General features: G+C 44.6%; 2 protein-coding genes across 2 annotated transcripts in view; one reads left to right on the forward strand and one right to left on the reverse strand.

Annotated features, from left to right (window-relative positions):
• Nucleotides 1-21,159, reverse strand: part of LOC106596178 (thyroglobulin-like) — a 95,990-nt gene that overhangs the window by 3,063 nt on the left and 71,768 nt on the right. Inside the window, 5 exon segments of the mRNA XM_045717770.1 lie at nucleotides 855-962; nucleotides 8,125-8,312; nucleotides 8,639-8,806; nucleotides 9,787-9,954; nucleotides 18,564-18,760. Coding sequence (XP_045573726.1) covers nucleotides 855-962; nucleotides 8,125-8,312; nucleotides 8,639-8,806; nucleotides 9,787-9,954; nucleotides 18,564-18,760 — 829 coding nt within the window.
• Nucleotides 10,611-18,920, forward strand: LOC106606136 (src-like-adapter). Its single transcript, XM_014202260.2, has 7 exons — nucleotides 10,611-11,447; nucleotides 13,139-13,277; nucleotides 13,639-13,725; nucleotides 14,466-14,563; nucleotides 15,001-15,132; nucleotides 16,744-16,873; nucleotides 17,554-18,920. The coding sequence occupies exons 1-7, from the start codon at nucleotides 11,366-11,368 to the stop codon at nucleotides 17,801-17,803; spliced, it is 918 nt and encodes a 305-aa protein (XP_014057735.2). The 5' UTR covers nucleotides 10,611-11,365; the 3' UTR covers nucleotides 17,804-18,920.

Below are 21,159 nucleotides of genomic sequence, written 5' to 3' on the forward strand. Positions count from 1 at the left end.
AACAAATAAATAATACATCATCATGCCACTTCCCTAGCAACACAGCAAAACAAATAAATAATACATTATCATGCCACTTCCCTAGCAACACAGCAAAACAAAATAAATAATACATCATCATGCCACTACCCTAGCAACACAGCAAAACAAAATAAATAATACATCATCATGCCACTTCCCTAGTAACACAGCAAAACAAAATAAATAATACATCATCATGCCACTTCCCTAGCAACACAGCAAAACAAATAAATAATACATCATCATGCCACTTACCTAGCAACACGGCAAAACAAATAAATAATACATCATGCCACTTCCCTAGCAACACGGCAAAACAAATAAATACATCATCATGCCACTTCCCTAGCAACACAGCAAAACAAAATAAATAATACATCATCATGCCACTTCCCTAGCAACACGGCAAAACAAATAAATAATACATCATGCCACTTCCCTAGCAACACAGCAAAACAAAACAAATAATACATCATCATGCCACTTCCCTAGCAACACAGCAAAACAAAATAAATAATACATCATCATGCCACTTCCCTAGCAACACAGCAAAACAAATAAATAATACATTATCATGCCACTTCCCTAGCAACACAGCAAAACAAAACAAATAATACATTCTCATGCCACTTCCCTAGCAACACAGCGAAACAAAACAAAGAAATAATAGATTATCATGCCACTTCCCTAGCAACACAAATGTAATAGTATTGCTGGACACAACAAGGTAGTCTGAGTTAACGCAAGTACTACTTGACTAGTAGTCAACGGTCTGGAGCCCTGACCTGACCTGGCTTCCTGGCTGCCTAGTCCTCCTCACACCCAGTGATTACCTGGTCTGGGCGGTGTCCTCAGGCAGGTGGTACATGAACACATTGGATCTGGTGTTAGCTGCCCAGAAGTTGGCCATCTTTATGGTGGGGCACACAATGAAGAGATCTCTGCACAGAGACACAGAGAGACAGATACAGAGAGACAGAGACAAGAGAGAGAGAGAGATTGTTGAGAAATTAAACACACTTCACATCATTGTTTCCCTTTTCTTTGGGGACAAAGAGTGAGAGAAAGGATAAAGCAAGGTGTACCTATTCTATACATGACAGGACAGCAGTTCACTGACAATCACTCACACAGTGTTGTCTAACAAACCAAACATTTACATGTGTGACTGAGGGCCGTGAGTGTGTATGTTTGTGTCTTGAGAAGATATGGTCTGTCTGGCTGCCACAGTGCCAGGCTAGTTAACTAAGACAAGGTTTCACTTTAGAAGAGATGGTCTGTCTGGCTGCCACAGTGCCATGCTAGTTAACTAAGACTAGGTTTCACTTTAGAAGAGATGGTCTGTCTGGCTGCCACAGTGCCAGGCTAGTTAACTAAGCCTAGGTTTCACTTTAGAAGAGATGGTCTGTCTGGCTGCCACAGTGCCAGGCTAGTTAACTAAGACTAGGTTTCACTTTAGAAGAGATGGTCTGTCTGGCTGCCACAGTGCCATGCTAGTTAACTAAGACTAGGTTTCACTTTAGAAGAGATGGTCTGTCTGGCTGCCACAGTGCCAGGCTAGTTAACTAAGACTAGGTTTCACTTTAGAAGAGATGGTCTGTCTGGCTGCCACAGTGCCAGGCTAGTTAACTAAGACTTGGTTCCAAATGGCACCCTATTCCCTATATAGTGCACTACTTTTGACCAGTGCCTATAGGTGTAGTTCACTATGCAGGGATTAGGGTGCCATTTGGGACATCCCCAGTGTGTTACAGCAGGGCAGGTATTTACTGAGTGAGGACCACTCCTGCTGCAGCCAAAATACACTGATGGATCTGGATAAACAAGCAGTGGACATATCTGCCTTTTAATTCCAGGCATTTTGAACTCTGGAGAATGTCTAGTAGAACTCCTAGCACAGTGATAGTTTCAGGTCAGGAGTCTTCTACTAAAATACATGTAGACATGGTCTTATTGGGAACGTGAGATATGCTGTTGTTTGTCTTCAAGGCATCGGTCGGTTGTTATCCTGAGCTAACCTCAGGTCCATGGGTGTGTTGTGTGGGTCAGCCTCAGCCCTGTTCCCTGCTATATTTGACACTAGTTATTATGTGGGTGAAGTCCAGTGCAGTAGACGCTGAAGAGCAGAGGCAGCAGCAACCATTCATATCACTACCGAAGCCTGGATCAAGGGCATTAGAAAGATATCTCTGTCAATACTGGAGAAATATGTAGAACATCTCTGTCAATACTGCAGATATACTGTATTCAGAACATCTGTCAATACTGCAGATATACTGTATGCAGAACATCTCTGTCAATACTGCAGATATACTGTATTCAGAACATCTGTCAATACTGCAGATATACTGTATGCAGAACATCTCTGTCAATACTGGAGAAATATGTAGAACATCTCTGTCAATACTGCAGATATACTGTATGTAGAACATCTCTGTCAATACTGCAGATATACTGTGTTCAGAACATCTGTCAATACTGCAGATATACTGTATGCAGAACATCTCTGTCAATACTGCAGATATACTGTATTCAGAACATCTCTGTCAATACTGCAGGTATACTGTATTCAGAACATCTCTGTCAATACTGTATGCAGAACATCTCTGTCAATACTGCAGAACTACAGAGACATACAGTATGTACAGAATCCATTGCATATAAGATGACAGAAAAAAATGATTGATCTTGAGTGAATCTGGGACCGTATTCATGAGCTGATCTACACTGAACAGAAATATAAAGGCAACATGTAAAGTGTTGGTTCCATGTTTCATGAGCTGAAATTCAAAATCCTAGCAAATTTTCCAAACGCACAAAAAGCGTATTTCTCTCAGATGTTGCGCATAAATTGTTCACATCCCTGTTAGTGAGCATTTCTCCGTTGCCAAGATAATCCATCCACCTGTGACAGGTGTGGCATATCAAGAAGCTGATTAAACAGCATGATCATTGCACAGGTGCACCGTGGACGATTAAAGGCCACTTTAAAATGATCAGTTTTGTCACACAACACAATGTCGCAGATGTCTCAAGTTGTCAGGGTGAGTACAATTGGCATGCAGACTGCAGGAATGTCCACCAGAGCTGTTGCCAGAGAACTGAATGTTCATGTCTCTACCATAAGCCGACTCCAACGTAGTTTTAGAGAATTTGGCAGTACGTCCAACCGGCCTCACAACTGCAGACCACGTGTAACCACACCAGCCCAGTACCTCCACATCCAGCTTCTTCATCTGCAGGATCATGTGAGAGGGGGTGCTGAGGAGTATTTTTGTCTGTAATGAAGTCCTTTTGTGGGGAAAAACTCATTCCGATTGGCTTGGCCTGGCTGCCAAGTGGGTGGGCCTATGCCCTCCAAGGCCCACCCATAGCTGCACCCCTGCCCAGTCATGTGAAATCCATAGATTAAGGCATAATGAATTTATTTCAATTGACTGATTTCCTTATATGAACTGTAACTCAGTAAAATCTTTGAAATTGTTGCATGTTGCATTTATATTTTTGTTCAGTATAGAATCAGATTCTATCTATCCATTAATTTTATAATCCAAAAGGCAAAACTGGTCCTAGATCAGGATTCCTTCTCTAAGACGCTTTATGAATATGGGCCCTGACATATACTGTTTTCTTATGGCACAATTCTGGTGAAAAGCTTGGTCTGCGCCACATGTCAGGGCCAAGTTAAATGGCAGAGCCACGGCACTAGTAGTTCTATTTCTGAATTGTTACATTCCTTTCTTTTCTAAACACACTGCTTCTAACACCATCAGTAAAACAGTTCACACAGTCCTTCTAAATCCTCAGGTTATTTCAGTCTTCACTCGGCTGGCTGTTTCCTTCCTCAAGACCACAAGTGAAACACACTCTGTTCCAGCTCTTCATAGTTGCGTCCCAAATGGCACCCTATTCCCTTTATAGTGCACTACTTTTGAACAGGAGCCACAGGGCTCCCACAGGGCTCTGGTCTAAAGTAGTCCACTATATAGGGAATAGGGTGTCATTTGTCAATCACAGTAAAGCAACATATGACAGTGTAAAGAGGTCAATAGTCTAGCTATGAGTTTCCACTCACTCTGCACTGCATAGAATTCACTGTACAGAATTCACTGCACAGAGCTCACTGCGCAGAACTCACTGCGCAGAACTCACTGCGCAGAACTCACTGCGCAGAACTCACTGCACAGAACTCACTGCACAGAACTCAATGTATGGCCTTCAGAAAGTATTCATACCCCTTGACGTATTCCACATGTTGTTGTGTTAGATGCGCAGAACTCACTGCGCAGAACTCACTGCACAGAACTCAATGCACAGAACTCACTGCACAGAACTCAATGTATGGCCTTCAGAAAGTATTCATACCCCTTGACGTATTCCACATGTTGTTGTGTTAGAGCCTGAATTAAAAATGGATTAAATAAAACATGCTCTCACCCATCTGCACACAATATCCAATAATGACAAAGTGAAACATGTTTTTCGAATTTGTTACCAACTTATCAACCAAAAAAATATGTATTCATACCCCTTTCTTGTGACATTCCAAATTAAGCTCAAGGTGCATTCAATATCCTTTGATCATCTTTGAGATGTCACTACAACTTGATTGGAGTCCACCTGTGGCCAATTCAATTGTTTGAACATGATTTAGAAAGAAACACACCTGACTATATAAGGTCCCACAGTTGACAGTGGATGTCAGAGCAGAAACTATACCATGAAGTCCAAGGAACTGTCCGTAGATCTCTGATCTCAATTGTGATGAGGCATATATCTGGGGAAGGGTATAAAACAATTTCAAGAGTGTTGAAAGTTTCCAAGAGCACAGTGGTCTTCATCATCGGGAAGTTGAAAAAATATGGAACAACCCAGACTCTGTCTAGAGCTGCCTGTCTGACCTAACTGAGCAACCAGGCAAGAAGGACCTTGGTCAGGGAGGAGACCAAGAACCCAATGACCACTCTGACAAAACTGCAGAGTTCCTTGGCTGAGATGGGAGAACCTACCAGAAGGACAACAGTCTCTACAGCGCTTCACCAATCTGGGCTTTATGGAAGAGTGGTCAGACGGAAGCCACTCCTGAGAAAATGGCACATGACAGCACGCCTGGAGTTTGCAAAAAGGCCCATGAAAGACTGAGCATAAGGCAAAATATTCTGTGGTCTGACAAAAATGTAACTCTTTGGCCTGAATGCAAAGCACTATGTTTGGACAAAACCAGGCATAGCTCATCACCCTTCTAACACCATCCCAACTGTGAAGCATGGTGGTGGCAGCATCATGCTATGGGGAGGCTTTTCAGCGGCAGGGACTGGGAGACTGGTAAGGATAGAGGAAAATATAGGAAAAAAATATAGGAAGATCCTATATGAGAACCTGTTTCAGAGTGCAAACGACCTTAGACTGGGGGTGAAGATTTACATTCCAATAGGACAATGACTGCAAGGCAAGCATAGAGCCAAAGCAATGCAGGAATGGCTTCAGAACAAGAATGTGAAAGTATTTGAGTGGCCCCGCCAAAGCCCAAACTTGAATCCCATTGAAAATCTGTGGAAAGACTTGAAGATTGCTGATCACCGCCGCTCAACCATCTAATTTAACAGATTTGAGAAAATCAGCAAGGAAGAATGAGAGAAAATCTCAAAATCCAGACGTGCAAAGCTGATACAGACATACACAAGACGACTTAAAGCTTTAATCTCCGCCAAAGGTGTATCAGGTGTGAATACTTATGTAAATGAGATATTTCTGTCTTTCATTTTCAATACATTTGTCATTATAGGGTATTGTGTGTAGATGGGTGAGGAAAAATATGCATTTAATCCATTTTGAATTCAGGCTGTATTACAACATGTGGAATAAGTCAAGGGATATGAATACTTTCTGAAGGCACTGTAACTCACTGTATAAAACTCACTGTATAAAACTCACTGTACAAAACTCACTGTACAAAACTCACTGTACAAAACTCACTGTACAACACTCACTGTACAACACTCACTGTACAACACTCACTGTATAGAACTCACTGAACAGAATTCACTGTATACAACTCACTGTACAGAACTCACTGTACAGAACTCACTGTACAGAACTCACTGTACAGAACTCACTGTACAAAACTCACTGTACAAAACTCACTGTACAAAACTCACTGTACAGAACTCACTGTACAGAACTCACTGTACAGAACTCACTGTACAACACTCACTGTACAACACTCACTGTACAAAACTCACTGTACAAAACTCACTGTACAAAACTCACTGTACAAAACTCACTGTACAGAACTCACTGTATAGAACTCATTGAACAGAACTCACTGTGCCCCCCCCTCTGCTGCTACTCTCTGTTTATCATATATGCATAGTCACTTTAACTATACATTCATGTACATACTACCTCAATTGGCCCGACCAACCAGTGCTCCCGCACATTGGCTAACCAGGCTATCTGCATTGTGTCCCACCACCCACCACCCGCCAACCCCTCTTTTTATGCTACTGCTACTCTCTGTTCATCATATATGCATAGTCACTTTAACCATATCTACATGTACATACTACCTCAATAAGCCTGACTAACCGGTGTCTGTCTATAGCCTTGCTACTGTTATTTTCAAATGCATTTTTACTGTTGTTCTATTTCTTTACTTACCACACACACACAACACACACACACACACACACACACACACACACACACACACACACACACACACACACACACACACACACACACACACACACACACACACACACACCTTTTTTTTCTCGCACTATTAGTTAGAGCCTGTAAGTAAGCATTTCACTGTAAGGTCTACACCTGTTGTATTCGGCACACGTGACAAATAAACTTTGATTTGATTTGATTAGAAGTCATTGAACAGAACTCATTGTATAAAATTCAGTGCTCTTAAACTTGAAGAGACAAATTCCTGTAAAAGGCCAAATAAATGAAGTGAACTGAACTAATAACTGAATACACAGAACTGAACAGAGAATGGTATCTTGTGACATGATTATTATGGTGCTTGCTTCTCCATACAGGAACTGTATAATCAAATGGCTACCCCCCCACTCATTAAAACGCTGCTACTCTCTGCTGTCATCTATGCATATTCACTTTAATAACTCTACCTACATGTACATATTACCTCAACTAACCGGTGCCCCTGCACATTGACTCTGTACCGGTACCCCCTGCATATAGCCTCCACATTGACTCTGTACTGGTACCCCCTGTATATAGCCTCCACATTGACTCTGTACTGGTACCCCCTGTATATAGCCTCCACATTGACTCTGTACCGGTACCCCCTGTATATAGCCTCCACATTGACTCTGTACCGGTACCCCCTGCATATAGCCTCCACATTGACTCTGTACCGGTATCCCCTGTATATAGCCTCCACATTGACTCTGTACCGGTACCCCCTGTATATAGCCTCCACATTGACTCTGTACTGGTACCCCCTGTATATAGCCTCCACATTGACTCTGTACCGGTACCCCCTGTATATAGCCTCCACATTGACTCTGTACTGGTACCCCCTGTATATAGCCTCCACATTGACTCTGTACCGTAACACCCTGTATATAGCCTCCACATTGACTCTGTACTGGTACCCCCTGTATATAGCCTCCACATTGACTCTGTACCGTAACACCCTGTATATAGCCTCCACATTGACTCTGTACCGGTACCCCCTGTATATAGCCTCCACATTGACTCTGTACCGGTACCCCCTGTATATAGCCTCCACATTGACTCTGTACCGGTACCACCTGTATATAGCCTCCACATTGACTCTGTACCGGTACCCCCTGTATATAGACTCACTATTGTTATTTTACTGCTGCTCCTTAATTACTTGTTACTTTTATTTCTTATTCTTATCCGTTATTTTTCTTATACTGCATTGTTGGTTAGGGGCTCATAAGTAAGCATTTCACTGTGAGGTTTACGCCTGTTGTATTAGGCGCATATGACTAATACAATTTGATTTGATATTTATACACTGAATTCAATGAATAAGAGGAAGGTATTCCGGAACTACATGAATACTGTATACAGTAGTGTGCTTAGCACATTTCTCACCTGGTTGCACTGTTAAGAGCCTGAGAGAAGAGATTGTAGCCGGCTGGAGAGGGAGAGTGCTGCATGGAGTAGAACCAGGTAGCTGCAGCCTTCACAAAAGCATTGGCATCGTCTCCACCCAGAGAGTTGGACAGGGCTTCGTAGAACGCTGTTTTACTGGCAGCTCGCCCCTGGAGCTCCTCAAAGTTCTGTCGTCAGACATTAGGGGGGAAAGTACAAGTTGGTGATATGAAACGTGGCTGAGCATAGTAATACTACTCAATACTAATATGATGTGAATGAGGACAAACCGCTAACATACTAGTCACTAGCTGAGTTGAACTAGGAGTCTACGCATTAGAATATGTCCTACACTCTATGAAAAACAAAGACTCATATTCCCCAATTCCATCCTGAAGCATGGGGAAAGCTTAATAAGCAGGTACACCTAAATAGATGGACGATACTAGAGGTGAATGTTCTCACCATAGAAACACAAAGAACGTCTTTGAATTATAGGATCTCCGGTTCTCACCTTGATCCTCTTGGCCCTGCTGATGAGTCCATCCTCTGCGGAGGAGCCCAGCAGGAGGTCAGCTCTGTGGAAGCCTGCATTCATCAGGGCCATGGAGGGTTTCCCCTGGACAGAGACCCCATCCACCACTGGACCCCAAGCCTGCAGGGGCCCACTGACTGACAGCAACTGAAACAGATAACATAAAATAAGAGAGGGGGAAAAAAACGATGTTTTCGTCCCAAATAGCACTCTACTGCCTTTATAGCCCCCTACTTCTGACCAGAGCCCTATGGGCCTTGGTCAAAAGTAGTGCACTAAACAGGGAATAGGGTGCCATTTGGGATACAGAGAGCCTATGCTACATCTGGGACTATAAGGCTTCCTTCCTTAGTCTGTGACTATAAGGCCAACAGTACCTCAGTCTGGGTCTATAAGGCCAACAGTACCTCAGTCTGGGTCTATAAGGCCAACAGTACCTCAGTCTGGGTCTATAAGGCCAACAGTACCTCAGTCTGGGTCTATAAGGCCAACAGTACCTCAGTCTGGGTCTATAAGGCCAACAGTACCTCAGTCTGGGTCTATAAGGCCAACAGTACCTCAGTCTGGGTCTATAAGGCCAACAGTACCTCAGTCTGGGTCTATAAGGCCAACAGTACCTCAGTCTGGGTCTATAAGGCCAACAGTACCTCAGTCTGGGTCTATAAGGCCAACAGTACCTCAGTCTGGGTCTATAAGGCCAACAGTACCTTAGTCTGGGTCTATAAGGCCAACAGTACCTCAGTCTGGGTATATAAGGCCAACAGTACCTCAGTCTGGGTCTATAAGGCCAACAGTACCTCAGTCTGGGTCTATAAGGCCAACAGTACCTCAGTCTGGGTATATAAGGCCAACAGTACCTCAGTCTGGGTCTATAAGGCCAACAGTACCTCAGTCTGGGTATATAAGGCCAACAGTACCTCAGTGTGGGTCTATAAGGCCAACAGTACCTCAGTCTGGGTCTATAAGGCCAACAGTACCTCAGTCTGGGTCTATAAGGCCAACAGTACCTCAGTCTGGGTCTATAAGGCCAACAGTACCTTAGTCTGGGTCTATAAGGCCAACAGTACCTTAGTCTGGGTCTATAAGGCCAACAGTACCTTAGTCTGTGTCTATAAGGCCAACAATACCTTAGTCTGGGCAGTGTTGAGGTCCTGTGCTGGAGCTGCTCTCAGGCAGGAGCCCAGCTGTTCTGGGTCAGAGGAGGGGGGACAGCCCAGCTCCCGGGCCAGAGCCTCAGCCTGCCCCTGGGCTTTGGATACACTCAGCACTGAGGCAGGGGAGAACACAGAGCCACCCTGGAGAGAGAGAGAGAGAGAGAGGGGAGGGACAGAGTCAGAGAACCACTCAGCAACGAGGCAGGGGAGAACACAGAGCCACCCTGGAGAGAGAGAGAGAGAGAGAGAGAGAGAGAGAGAGAGAGGAGGGACAGAGTCAGAGAACCACTCAGCACCGAGGCAGGGGAGAACACAGAGCCACCCTGGGGGGAGGGAGAGAGAGAGAAAGAGAGAGAGAAAACCATTAATACTCTCTCTCTACTAGTCAACACAAATAAGCATAGATTGATAGTAAGTATAAGCAGAAACAAATGATTATTATTTATAGCTAAGCATTATTAGTTCCAAAATTGAATGACTTCTAATGTTAGAAATTCTACATACCAATTGGTTGCACACATCTTTCAAGTGTTTATTTGAATGCTGTCTGGTCATCTATTAGCTACAGCACTGTGGTGATTAGTCTGTCATCTATTAGCTACTGCACTGTGGTGATTAGTCTTATCTATTAGCTACTGTACTGTGGTGATTAGTCTGTCATCTATTAGTTACTGCACTGTGGTGATTAGTCTGTCATCTATTAGCTACTGCACTGTGGTGATTAGTCTCATCTATTAGCTACTGCACTGTGGTGATTAGTCTGTCATCTATTAGCTACAGCACTGTAGTGATTAGTCTGTCATCTATTAGTTACAGCACTGTGGTGATTAGTCTGTTATCTATTAGCTACAGCACCTTGGTGATTAGTCTGTTATCTATTAGCTACTGCACTGTGGTGATTAGTCTGTCATCTATTAGCTACTGCACTATGGTGATTAGTCTCATCTATTAGCTACTGCACTGTGGTGATTAGTCTGTCTGTCATCTATTAGCTACAGCACTGTGGTGAATAGTCTGTCATCTATTGGCTACTGCACTGTGGTGATTAGTCTGTCATCTATTAGCTACAGCACTGTGGTGAATAGTCTGTCATCTATTGGCTACAGCACTGTAGTGATTAATCTATTTTAGGAGTGGAAAAATGTGGTGAAAAACAAGTCACACTCAACTTCCCCATTAGTGAGGAAATGACAAGATGAGATCAACAAAAACAGATTGGCAGGATGACTAGAATAGACTGATGAGCTGCTGCTTATCACAGTTATACAGTACTGTAGCATCATGCTAAGCTAATTCAGGCTATATTACATTATAATTCCGGCTATATTACACCAAATATTGGTTATATTAGGTATAACGACTGAGGCTGCTACAGGCTGGTATGGTAAGGCTATCTGAAGAAAGGAGGATGATATCCACATCCTAAACTGGAGAATAACCGTACTGGGCTAAATAGTGAGATAAAGGAATGAGAGGCAGCCACACATAGCACTGCCACTTCCCAGCACTTTATTCCTGCATCCAAATGATCAACAAGGCTCTCTGACCAGACATGGGGAACGTCAGGACCAGCCCAGTCTCTATGCCAGAGAATGGAGATGACACCAACACCAGCTCTGACCCCTTTCTGAGAAGTAAGTCTCTCTGGTTAAGGAAGTCTGTATTTTGGTAATGATTGTTTTATTAATGAAAGGATCCTGTTAAAAGGGACAATCTTGGATTCAAATTTGTTTTGTATTCTTCAAGAATCAATGGCTATAAAATGATTAATTTAAACGCTTGGTATCGCAGATTGTCTCTGACGGGCAATGGTTAATTTGATGTCATTTTTAAGTAAGGGTGGAGTGACTTGGTTTCATAAGCTGTACTGGCCCTGTACTGCTCTGTGCATGTGAAAACATTTGCATAATTTCACCCAAAATGAATAAGGTTCCTCTCATGCAAACTGCAGCCAAACAACTGCAAGCTTATAAATGTAGAATAAGGTCAAATGATCACTACGCAATATTAGCAACATTTTGTTTACCCATTCAATTGTTGGGAGTATATATACAGTGTAATGTATGACTTTCTGTTGTAGACGGGTGACTATTCCGTTAGTCAGCACCTCCACCAACATGGGTGTGTGACCTCTTGCTTTTAACTGGACCATTATGCAATATAAAACATATTTCTTCATTAAATTAAATACCGAACAGCATCCTACTTCCCTACCCCCTGACCTTCAACAACATGTACTCATATCTTAAAAACAAATTAAAACATTTTTTTTTTAAAGGATGTTTTTTATATTTTTGTAACAGCATCAGTGGGTGAGCATTCAGCATGTTGAAATGACCGTGCAAGAGCTGTTGACTGAATGGAAAAATAATATAATCTTCATCTGATAAGGATGACCTGAAAACACTTCTGCTTCCGCTGTGATTGGCAGATACTGTACAGATGTACTCTTAATTTGATCACTCTGTTGTCGCAGAGAATTTTCCTTTGCAGAAGGAAATGCAAATTGTTGTCTATTCAAGGTTTAAAAAGGCTTCTAACATTTGTAATTTCCACTTTAAAATGTCAGAATTCATTGTTCCTAACTAAAAATGTATCAACCCCTATAAAAATGTCCATGAATTATAATCCACATAATAATTTACATTTCCTGCCGCTGCAGGATTATTTTCCTGCTGTGAGAAACTGGTCAAATTGAGATAGTACACCAGTACATGGCGATTGGAAAGGTGTTTTCGCCTGGTCACAGGCAGCTGATGTATTGTGCACTGAAGTCCACAAGCGAAGGGAAAAGGTGAGAGGAGGAGAGAGCGTAGATGCAATGAGTTATACAATGTTCAAAGGAAGCATGCTGTTTGTATGTGGCTGCTATGAAAGAGAACTGTTTGCATGTGATCAGGGGAGTATTCATTCCGCCGATTCTGTTGAAAACATTTCTTAAACGGAAGCAAACGGAAAGAAACGGGGATAAATGCACCTGAATTTGTCCAATAGAAACTTTTGTTTGCAACTGATTACACCCTAGATCAGCTAGATGCAGGAAAGAGTGTGCAAGGGGGGTAATGAATGTGTCACTGTCTGTCACCTTGATTACTCACATTTTTCTCGACGTGTGCACCTACCATTGTAAACTTTAATTCATAGGCTAGGTTGTAGCAACCTCATGATGGGTATAGGGGAAATGAGAGTATCATGTAGTTGCCTAAACCTATTGATGTTACATTGAGCTGGGTGAATGGAATATGAATGACCGTCATCTAATATGCTGTAAAATAAATAAAACCTTGCACATAACATTGTTTATTTTATTTTCTCTTCTCTCCAGACAACGATACCCTGAGAGTCCTGTCTGACTACCCCTCAGCAGACGTCAGTGAAACCCTGGTAGTCTTGTCTGACTACCCCTCAGCAGACGTCAGCGTGCCTCTCTTCAGGATAGGAGAGAGACTGAGACTCCTGGCAGAGTGAGTAACTGAATCTAAGAACTGTGTCCCAAATGGCACCCTAGTCCCTAGATAGTGCCCTACTTTTGACAGAGCCTTATGAGTCCAGAGCCCTATGAGTCCTGGTCAAACGTAGGGCACTATCTAGGGACTAGGGGGCAATTTGGGACGCAGACCTAGTCTTCCACATTCAGTCCCTCAACACAACACCACCACCTCTAAGAGCTGATCTGTTTGACTAGACTGACAGAGACAGGGCTCAAATCTGACCAATTCTACTTTTGACCAGAGCCCTATTGGTCTATAACAGTGCACTACATAAGGAATAGGGTGCTATTTGGGACTCACTCTCCTTCTTCCCTTGTTTCTTCTCTTCTGTCAGGGAGGGTTACTGGTGGAGGGTTTGTTCTGTCCAAACAGGATATGAGAACTACATCCCCAACAACCATGTGGCCAAGGTCTATCACGGGTAGGTGAACTCACTGTAACACTACCCTACCTGACACTGTCCTAGTCCACTGTCAAGGTCTATCACAGGTAGGTGAACTCACTGTAACACTAAGCTACCTGACACTGTCCTAGTCCACTGTCAAGGTCTATCACAGGTAGGTGAACTCACTGTAACACTACCCTACCTGACACTGTCCTAGTCCACTGTCAAGGTCTATCACAGGTAGGTGAACTCACTGTAACACTAAGCTACCTGACACTGTCCTAGTCCACTGTCAAGGTCTATCACAGGTAGGTGAACTCACTGTAACACTAAGCTACCTGACACTGTCCTAGTCCACTGTCAATGTCTATCACAGGTAGGTGAACTCACTGTAACACTAAGCTACCTGACACTGTAAAAAATAAAAAATAATTAAAGATATACTAACCTGACACTTTCCTAGTCCAGTGCCGGATTATACATTTAGATTTACATAATTTAGCAGACGCTCTTATCCAGAGCGACTTACAAATTGGTGCATTCACCTTATGATATCCATAAGGTGGGGGGGGGCAGAGCAGTGAACAGTTTTGACTGTTTTAATGCTTGTTTTAATGCTTGGTATTCTGAAAAGGTGACAGCATCTAGCATACCATTAAAACAGCTGGTGGTAATGTTTTCATCTTTATTCATAGCTGGTTGTTTTATGTGGGTTCTAAGGCCATGAAAGTGCATGCTTTATGAATATGGTTGAATTGTATTCTGTATTCATTTAGCTGGTTGTTTGAAGGGGTGGCCCGACCCAAAGCAGAGGAACTGCTTCGTCTGCCCGGAAACAGAGCTGGCTCCTTCATGATAAGAGAAAGTCAAAAAGGTGAGTGGCCTAGAGACAGACGTCTGTATCGTAACTTAAACGGAATTTAGGTGCTCCTGTGGTGCTCCTGTGGTGCCCCTTGTGGTGCTCCGTTTGTAGAGCATGGTGCTCGCAACGCGATGGTTGTGGGTATGCAAGCAACAACTACTGTAAGTCACTTAGGATAAAGGTGTCCGCTAAATGTCCTAAATAAATGGTACATATAAAAGTAGGAGTCCTAAACTTCGACTACAGGACTGCCGATAGATTCTCTCACATCAACTATTAAAATTATCAACCAAAATCAAGCAACTTTAAAAACAGATGTAATAATGTCCTATTTTTCTATGCCTGTGTGGTGTTGTAGGAGTGTATACCCTGTCTGTACGGCACAGGGTTATGGTACACTATCGTATTATCATAATGTCCTGTTTTTCTTTGCCTGTGTGGTGTTGTAGGAGTGTATACCCTGTCTGTACGGCACAGGGTTATGGTACACTATCGTATTATCCGCCTTCCCAACAACTGGTACTATATCTCTCCTGGTCTAACCTTCCAGTGTCTAGAGGACCTCGTCAACCACTACTCTGGTAAATAACAACCCACTATGACACGTAAACCTTGTACCTCACTTCTGATTAAAGCAGTCATCCCTCTTCATAATCTGTGGAAGGTTCATGATTTGCAGGCATTATGTCTGACAATAGCCGTATCTGAAAATCCAACTTTTTTCCCGTTTATTTCCGGGACGCCAACATATCTGATGAATATTATAATCTGACATTAAAGTCAACCACATGTAGAATCTATGTGAACCTGTTTATAGGAACGATGAGCTGATAGTACAGTATTATTACAAGGGCTGGAACTATTCATTATTTTTGAACTTGTGACATCACCGGTAGTTAATACTTTCTAACGTGGAATTATTGACTCTTTCAAGCTGCACCAACTCCAATGCACTGTAATGCTGCTATACTATATTCACTAAGTGGAGTCATATGAGCTGTATACTGTGGTTGAAGTACATTTCTGAAGTTGGCTATTTTGAGGATGTGGAAGACATTCTAGTGCTCTCTTTGTGTCATTAATGTGTCCTTGTACATTTACATTTTAGTCACTGTGTATGGTTTCTGGTAGCTAACTGGTTATAACCACAGGATAGCTGCGTATGGTTTCTGGTAGCTAACTGGTTATAACCACAGGATAGCTGCGTATGGTTTCTGGTAGCTAACTGGTTATAACCACAGGATAGCTGCGTACGGTTTCTGGTAGCTAACTGGTTATAACCACAGGATAGCTGCGTATGGTTTCTGGTAGCTAACTGGTTATAACCACAGGATAGCTGCGTACGGTTTCTGGTAGCTAACTGGTTATAACCACAGGATAGCTGCGTACGGTTTCTGGTAGCTAACTGGTTATAACCACAGGATAGCTGCGTACGGTTTCTGGTAGCTAACTGGTTATAATCACAGGATAGCTGCGTATGGTTTCTGGTAGCTAACTGGTTATAACCACAGGATAGCTGCGTATGGTTTCTGGTAGCTAACTGGTTATAACCACAGGATAGCTGCGTATGGTTCTGGTAGCTAACTGGTTATAACCACAGGATAGCTGTGTATGGTTTCTGGTAGCTAACTGGTTATAACCACAGGATAGCTGTGTATGGTTTCTGGTAGGTAACTGGTTATAACCACAGGATAGCTGCGTATGGTTTCTGGTAGCTAACTGGTTATAACCACAGGATAGCTGTGTATGGTTTCTGGTAGCTAACTGGTTATAACCACAGGATAGCTGTGTATGGTTTCTGGTAGCTAACTGGTTATAACCACAGGATAGCTGCGTATGGTTTCTGGTAGCTAACTGGTTATAACCACAGGATAGCTGTGTATGGTTTCTGGTAGCTAACTGGTTATAACCACAGGATAGCTGTGTATGGTTTCTGGTAGCTAACTGGTTATAACCACAGGATAGCTGTGTATGGTTTCTGGTAGCTAACTGGTTATAACCACAGGATAGCTGCGTATGGTTTCTGGTAGCTAACTGGTTATAACCACAGGATAGCTGTGTATGGTTTCTGGTAGCTAACTGGTTATAACCACAGGATAGCTGTATGGTTTCTGGTAATGACAGTGGCCCCTCCTCTGGTAACGACAGTGGCCCCTCCTCTGGTAACGACAGTGGCCCCTCCTCTTTGACAGATTGTGCAGACGGCCTGTGCTGTATTCTCACCACCCCCTGTCAGACTGTAACCAACGGCAACCTCAACCTGGCCTCCCAGGCACCCCCTGTGGTGATGCACAACAACTTCGACTGGAAAGACGTCAACAGGTACCTCTTTCTCTAACGTTGACCTCTCTTTCCCTCTCTCCCGCCTTCAGTCCCTCCCTCTCCGCCTTCAGTCCCTCTCTCCCGCCTTCAGCCTCAGCCCCTCCCGCCTTCAGTCCCTCTCTCTCCCGCCTTCAGCCCCTCTCTCCCGCTTCAGCCCCTCTCTCCCGCCTTCAGCCCCTTCAGCCCTCTCCCTTCAGTCCCTCTCTCCCGCCTTCAGCCTTTGCAGTCCTCCGCCTTCAGCCCCTCTCTCCCGCCTTCAGCCCCTCTCTCCCGCCTTCAGCCCCTCTCTCCCGCCTTCAGCCCCTCTCTCCCGCCTTCAGCCCCCTCTCTCCCGCTTCAGCCTCTCTTCAGCCCCTCTCTCCCGCCTTCAGCCTCTCTCCCGCCTTCAGCCCCTCTCTCCCGCCTTCAGCCCCCTCTCTCCCGCCTTCAGCCCCCCTCTCCCGCCTTCAGCCCCCTCTCCGTTCAGCCCCCTCTCCCGCCTTCAGCCCCTCTCTCTCCAACCTTGTTTCTCCCCATCCATCTGTATCTGTCACTACCCCTCTCTGGGAGTTTCATCGAGTCTGACAATTACATATGTGTTTCAGCTTATTTTTGAGTTTAGCTTTCAATGTACTTTATCAGTGATAAATAACAGGCTAACTCCATATACTAACGCTGCATCATATCTATTCTAACCCCAGGTCGGAGCTGACAGACCAGCCTCATCGTTACCCCGGCAACAGAGACTCTATGATCAGCTTTGGCTTGCGGAACACAGTCTCCTCCTACATGTCTCTGGGGGACACGAGGAAGGAGAGGAAGAGCTGGAGGAGGCAGAAGAGGAGGAGCAGTGTGTGTGTACCTCCCAGTAACGGTCACGGACTCAGCACTACAGCACTGGAGGAGGAAGAGGAGGGGGAGTACGCACAAGCCATCCACCTGAACTCTTAAGACTGGATATGGGCTTAATGTATAGAGAGGACATATCGTGCTGTATAGAGAGAACATATCGTGCTGTATAGAGAGGACATATCGTATCGTGCTGTATAGAGAGGACATATCGTGCTCTATAGAGAGGACATATTGTGCTGTATAGAGAAGACATATCGTGCTGTATAGAGAGGACATAATCCAGTTGTATAGAGAAGACATATCGTGCTGTAAAGAGAGGACATAATCCTGCTGTATAGAGAAGACATAATCCTGCTGTATAGAGAGGATATAATCCTGCTGTATAGAGAGGACATAATCCTGCTGTATAGAGAGGACATAATCCTGCTGTATAGAGAGGATATAATCCTGCTGTATAGAGAGGACATAATCCTGCTGTATAGAGAGGATATAATCCTGCTGTATAGAGAGGACATAATCCTGCTGTATAGAGAGGCCATAGCATACTGGACTATGCCGTGAACGTGGAAGTAAAACTGTAATGACTGTCACACTGCATGATCAGTGACATTCATACCATTAATCACAAGGGTGTTACTGTTTGACAGCCTAAACTAGTTGTAAACAGCTGGAATGGTTAAGACCGTTACTGTAACAGCATTATTTACACACGAGGGCTTAGTAACACATCCACAATAGCCCTATTTCCCATATAGCGCACTACATTTGATAGGGCTCCGGTCAAAAGCAATACACTATATAGGGAATAGGGCGCCATTTGGGACTCTTAGTGAAGGTCAGGGGTCACAGGTCAGCTTACCATGAGCAGCATCCTGTTGAAGAGACCACGCGAGGAGGGAGAGGTCAGATGTAGGCTGGCCACGTCGGCTCCGCTCCGCTCTGCCCCCACCGTCACCAGCCTGGGCTCACCTCCGAACGCCTCAATGTTCTCCTGGACCCACTTCAGAGCAACTACCTGGTCCTGGAAGCCGGCGTTACCTGGCAGGGCTGTGGAGCCTAGAGGCATTCAGTTCACACTGCTGTTATTTCATGTACCGTGTCAGGAGTCAAATCCATTCAAGAGACATACTTATATAACGTAATATGTTCTTTGGTTGTGACTTGTGTCATCATCTACATCATTTCCAAAATATACAAATAACATGTTTTTATTCCATTTGGGTTCCAAAAGCCACTGCAGTACATGAATACTGTAATTACCCACTAAGAATGGACCAAGAAACTATTGGATAGATTTCAAATATCATTTTACAAGAGCCTGGTAAAAATGTGAATACATTCAGCAACAGCAAACAGAAAGCTTGCAGCATTCCAAAGTGTTTCTTTAGAAAAGCTCCCTCTAGAATACAATAGGTGGAGAGATATCTGGGACCGGTGGTTTAGTAGGTGTTGCTGTGTTGCAGGGCTTTATAGAAGAGCTGTCTGGGAGGGACCGGTGGTTTAGTAGGTGTTGCTGTGTTGCAGGGCTTTATAGAAGAGCTGTCTGGGAGGGACCGGTGGTTTAGTAGGTGTTGCTGTGTTGCAGGGCTTTATAGAAGAGCTGTCTGGGAGGGACCGGTGGTTTAGTAGGTGTTGCAGTGTTGCAGGGCTTTATAGAAGAGCTGTCTGGGAGGGACCGGTGGTTTAGTAGGTGTTGCTGTGTTGCAGGGCTTTATAGAAGAGCTGTCTGGGAGGGACCGGTGGTTTAGTAGGTGTTGCTGTGTTGCAGGGCTTTATAGAAGAGCTGTCTGGGAGGGACCGGTGGTTTAGTAGGTGTTGCTGTGTTGCAGGGCTTTATAGAAGAGCTGTCTGGGAGGGACCGGTGGTTTAGTAGGTGTTGCTGTGTTGCAGGGCTTTATAGAAGAGCTGTCTGGGAGGGACCGGTGGTTTAGTAGGTGTTGCTGTGTTGCAGGGCTTTATAGAAGAGCTGTCTGGGAGGGACCGGTGGTTTAGTAGGTGTTGCTGTGTTGCAGGGCTTTATAGAAGAGCTGTCTGGGAGGGACCGGTGGTTTAGTAGGTGTTGCTGTGTTGCAGGGCTTTATAGAAGAGCTGTCTGGGAGGGACCGGTGGTTTAGTAGGTGTTGCTGTGTTGCAGGGCTTTATAGAAGAGCTGTCTGGGAGGGACCGGTGGTTTAGTAGGTGTTGCTGTGTTGCAGGGCTTTATAGAAGAGCTGTCTGGGAGGGACCGGTGGTTTAGTAGGTGTTGCTGTGTTGCAGGGCTTTATAGAAGAGCTGTCTGGGAGGGACCGGTGGTTTAGTAGGTGTTGCTGTGTTGCAGGGCTTTATAGAAGAGCTGTCTGGGAGGGACCGGTGGTTTAGTAGGTGTTGCTGTGTTGCAGGGCTTTATAGAAGAGCTGTCTGGGAGGGACCGGTGGTTTAGTAGGTGTTGCTGTGTTGCAGGGCTTTATAGAAGAGCTGTCTGGGAGGGACCGGTGGTTTAGTAGGTGTTGCTGTGTTGCAGGGCTTTATAGAAGAGCTGTCTGGGAGGGACCGGTGGTTTAGTAGGTGTTGCTGTGTTGCAGGGCTTTATAGAAGAGCTGTCTGGGAGGGACCGGTGGTTTAGTAGGTGTTGCTGTGTTGCAGGGCTTTATAGAAGAGCTGTCTGGGAGGGACCGGTGGTTTAGTAGGTGTTGCTGTGTTGCAGGGCTTTATAGAAGAGCTGTCTGGGAGGGACTGGTGGTTTAGTAGGTGTTGCTGTGTTGCAGGGCTTTATAGAAGAGCTGTCTGGGAGGGACCGGTGGTTTAGTAGGTGTTGCTGTGTTGCAGGGCTTTATAGAAGAGCTGTCTGGGAGGGACCGGTGGTTTAGTAGGTGTTGCTGTGTTGCAGGGTCTTCTAGAGTTGCTGGCTGAGGGCTCCTATCACCAAGACTATACATCATAGTCAAAAACAGAAAGTGCCGTCTAGGATAACAAAGTTGAAACTTGAACACACACACACACAGTCCTTCCACATGTCTGTGAGTGTGCCAGCTGTGTGCTATGGCTGGCTGGCTGACTGTGGAGAGTCACTCCTCCCTCTCAGTGCCACATCAGCACAGAACACACCATCAGCAGAGATGTATTTCCCTCCCTCCCTCCCCCCTCTCTCTCTCCCCCATTCCCCCATCTCCCTCTCCTCCCCCTCTCCCTCCTTCCCCCTCTCCCTCCCATATCTTCCTCCCCTCTCTCCCTCCCCATCTCTCCCTCCCCATCTCTCCCTCCCCATCTCTCCCTCCCCCTCTCCCCATCTCTCCCTCCGGGGCCTCTAAGCCCCCCACAGCAGCAGAATACCACCAGTAAACATGATGTCATCCTCTCCCCTTCACTTTCATCGTGACCTGATTCTAACTTCATGTCCACTATCTTCCTTCTACTTTAACATTCACTTATTATGCCATTTCAGCAGCGCTCTCAGATCCAAATGTGAGTTCAGATTT

This window comes from Salmo salar, chromosome ssa05 (genome assembly GCF_905237065.1).
Source record: "Salmo salar chromosome ssa05, Ssal_v3.1, whole genome shotgun sequence".
Taxonomy (NCBI): Eukaryota; Metazoa; Chordata; class Actinopteri; order Salmoniformes; family Salmonidae; genus Salmo; species Salmo salar.

Bases quoted from the DNA above. Each gene is read 5' to 3' on its own strand.
- LOC106606136 (XM_014202260.2), top strand. From the start codon at position 11,366: ATGGGGAACGTCAGGACCAGCCCAGTCTCTATGCCAGAGAATGGAGAT. The intron at 13,278-13,638 runs GTGAGTAACTGA...CTCTTCTGTCAG, and splicing joins AGACTGAGACTCCTGGCAGA to GGAGGGTTACTGGTGGAGGG. The intron at 16,874-17,553 runs GTACCTCTTTCT...TTCTAACCCCAG, and splicing joins GACTGGAAAGACGTCAACAG to GTCGGAGCTGACAGACCAGC.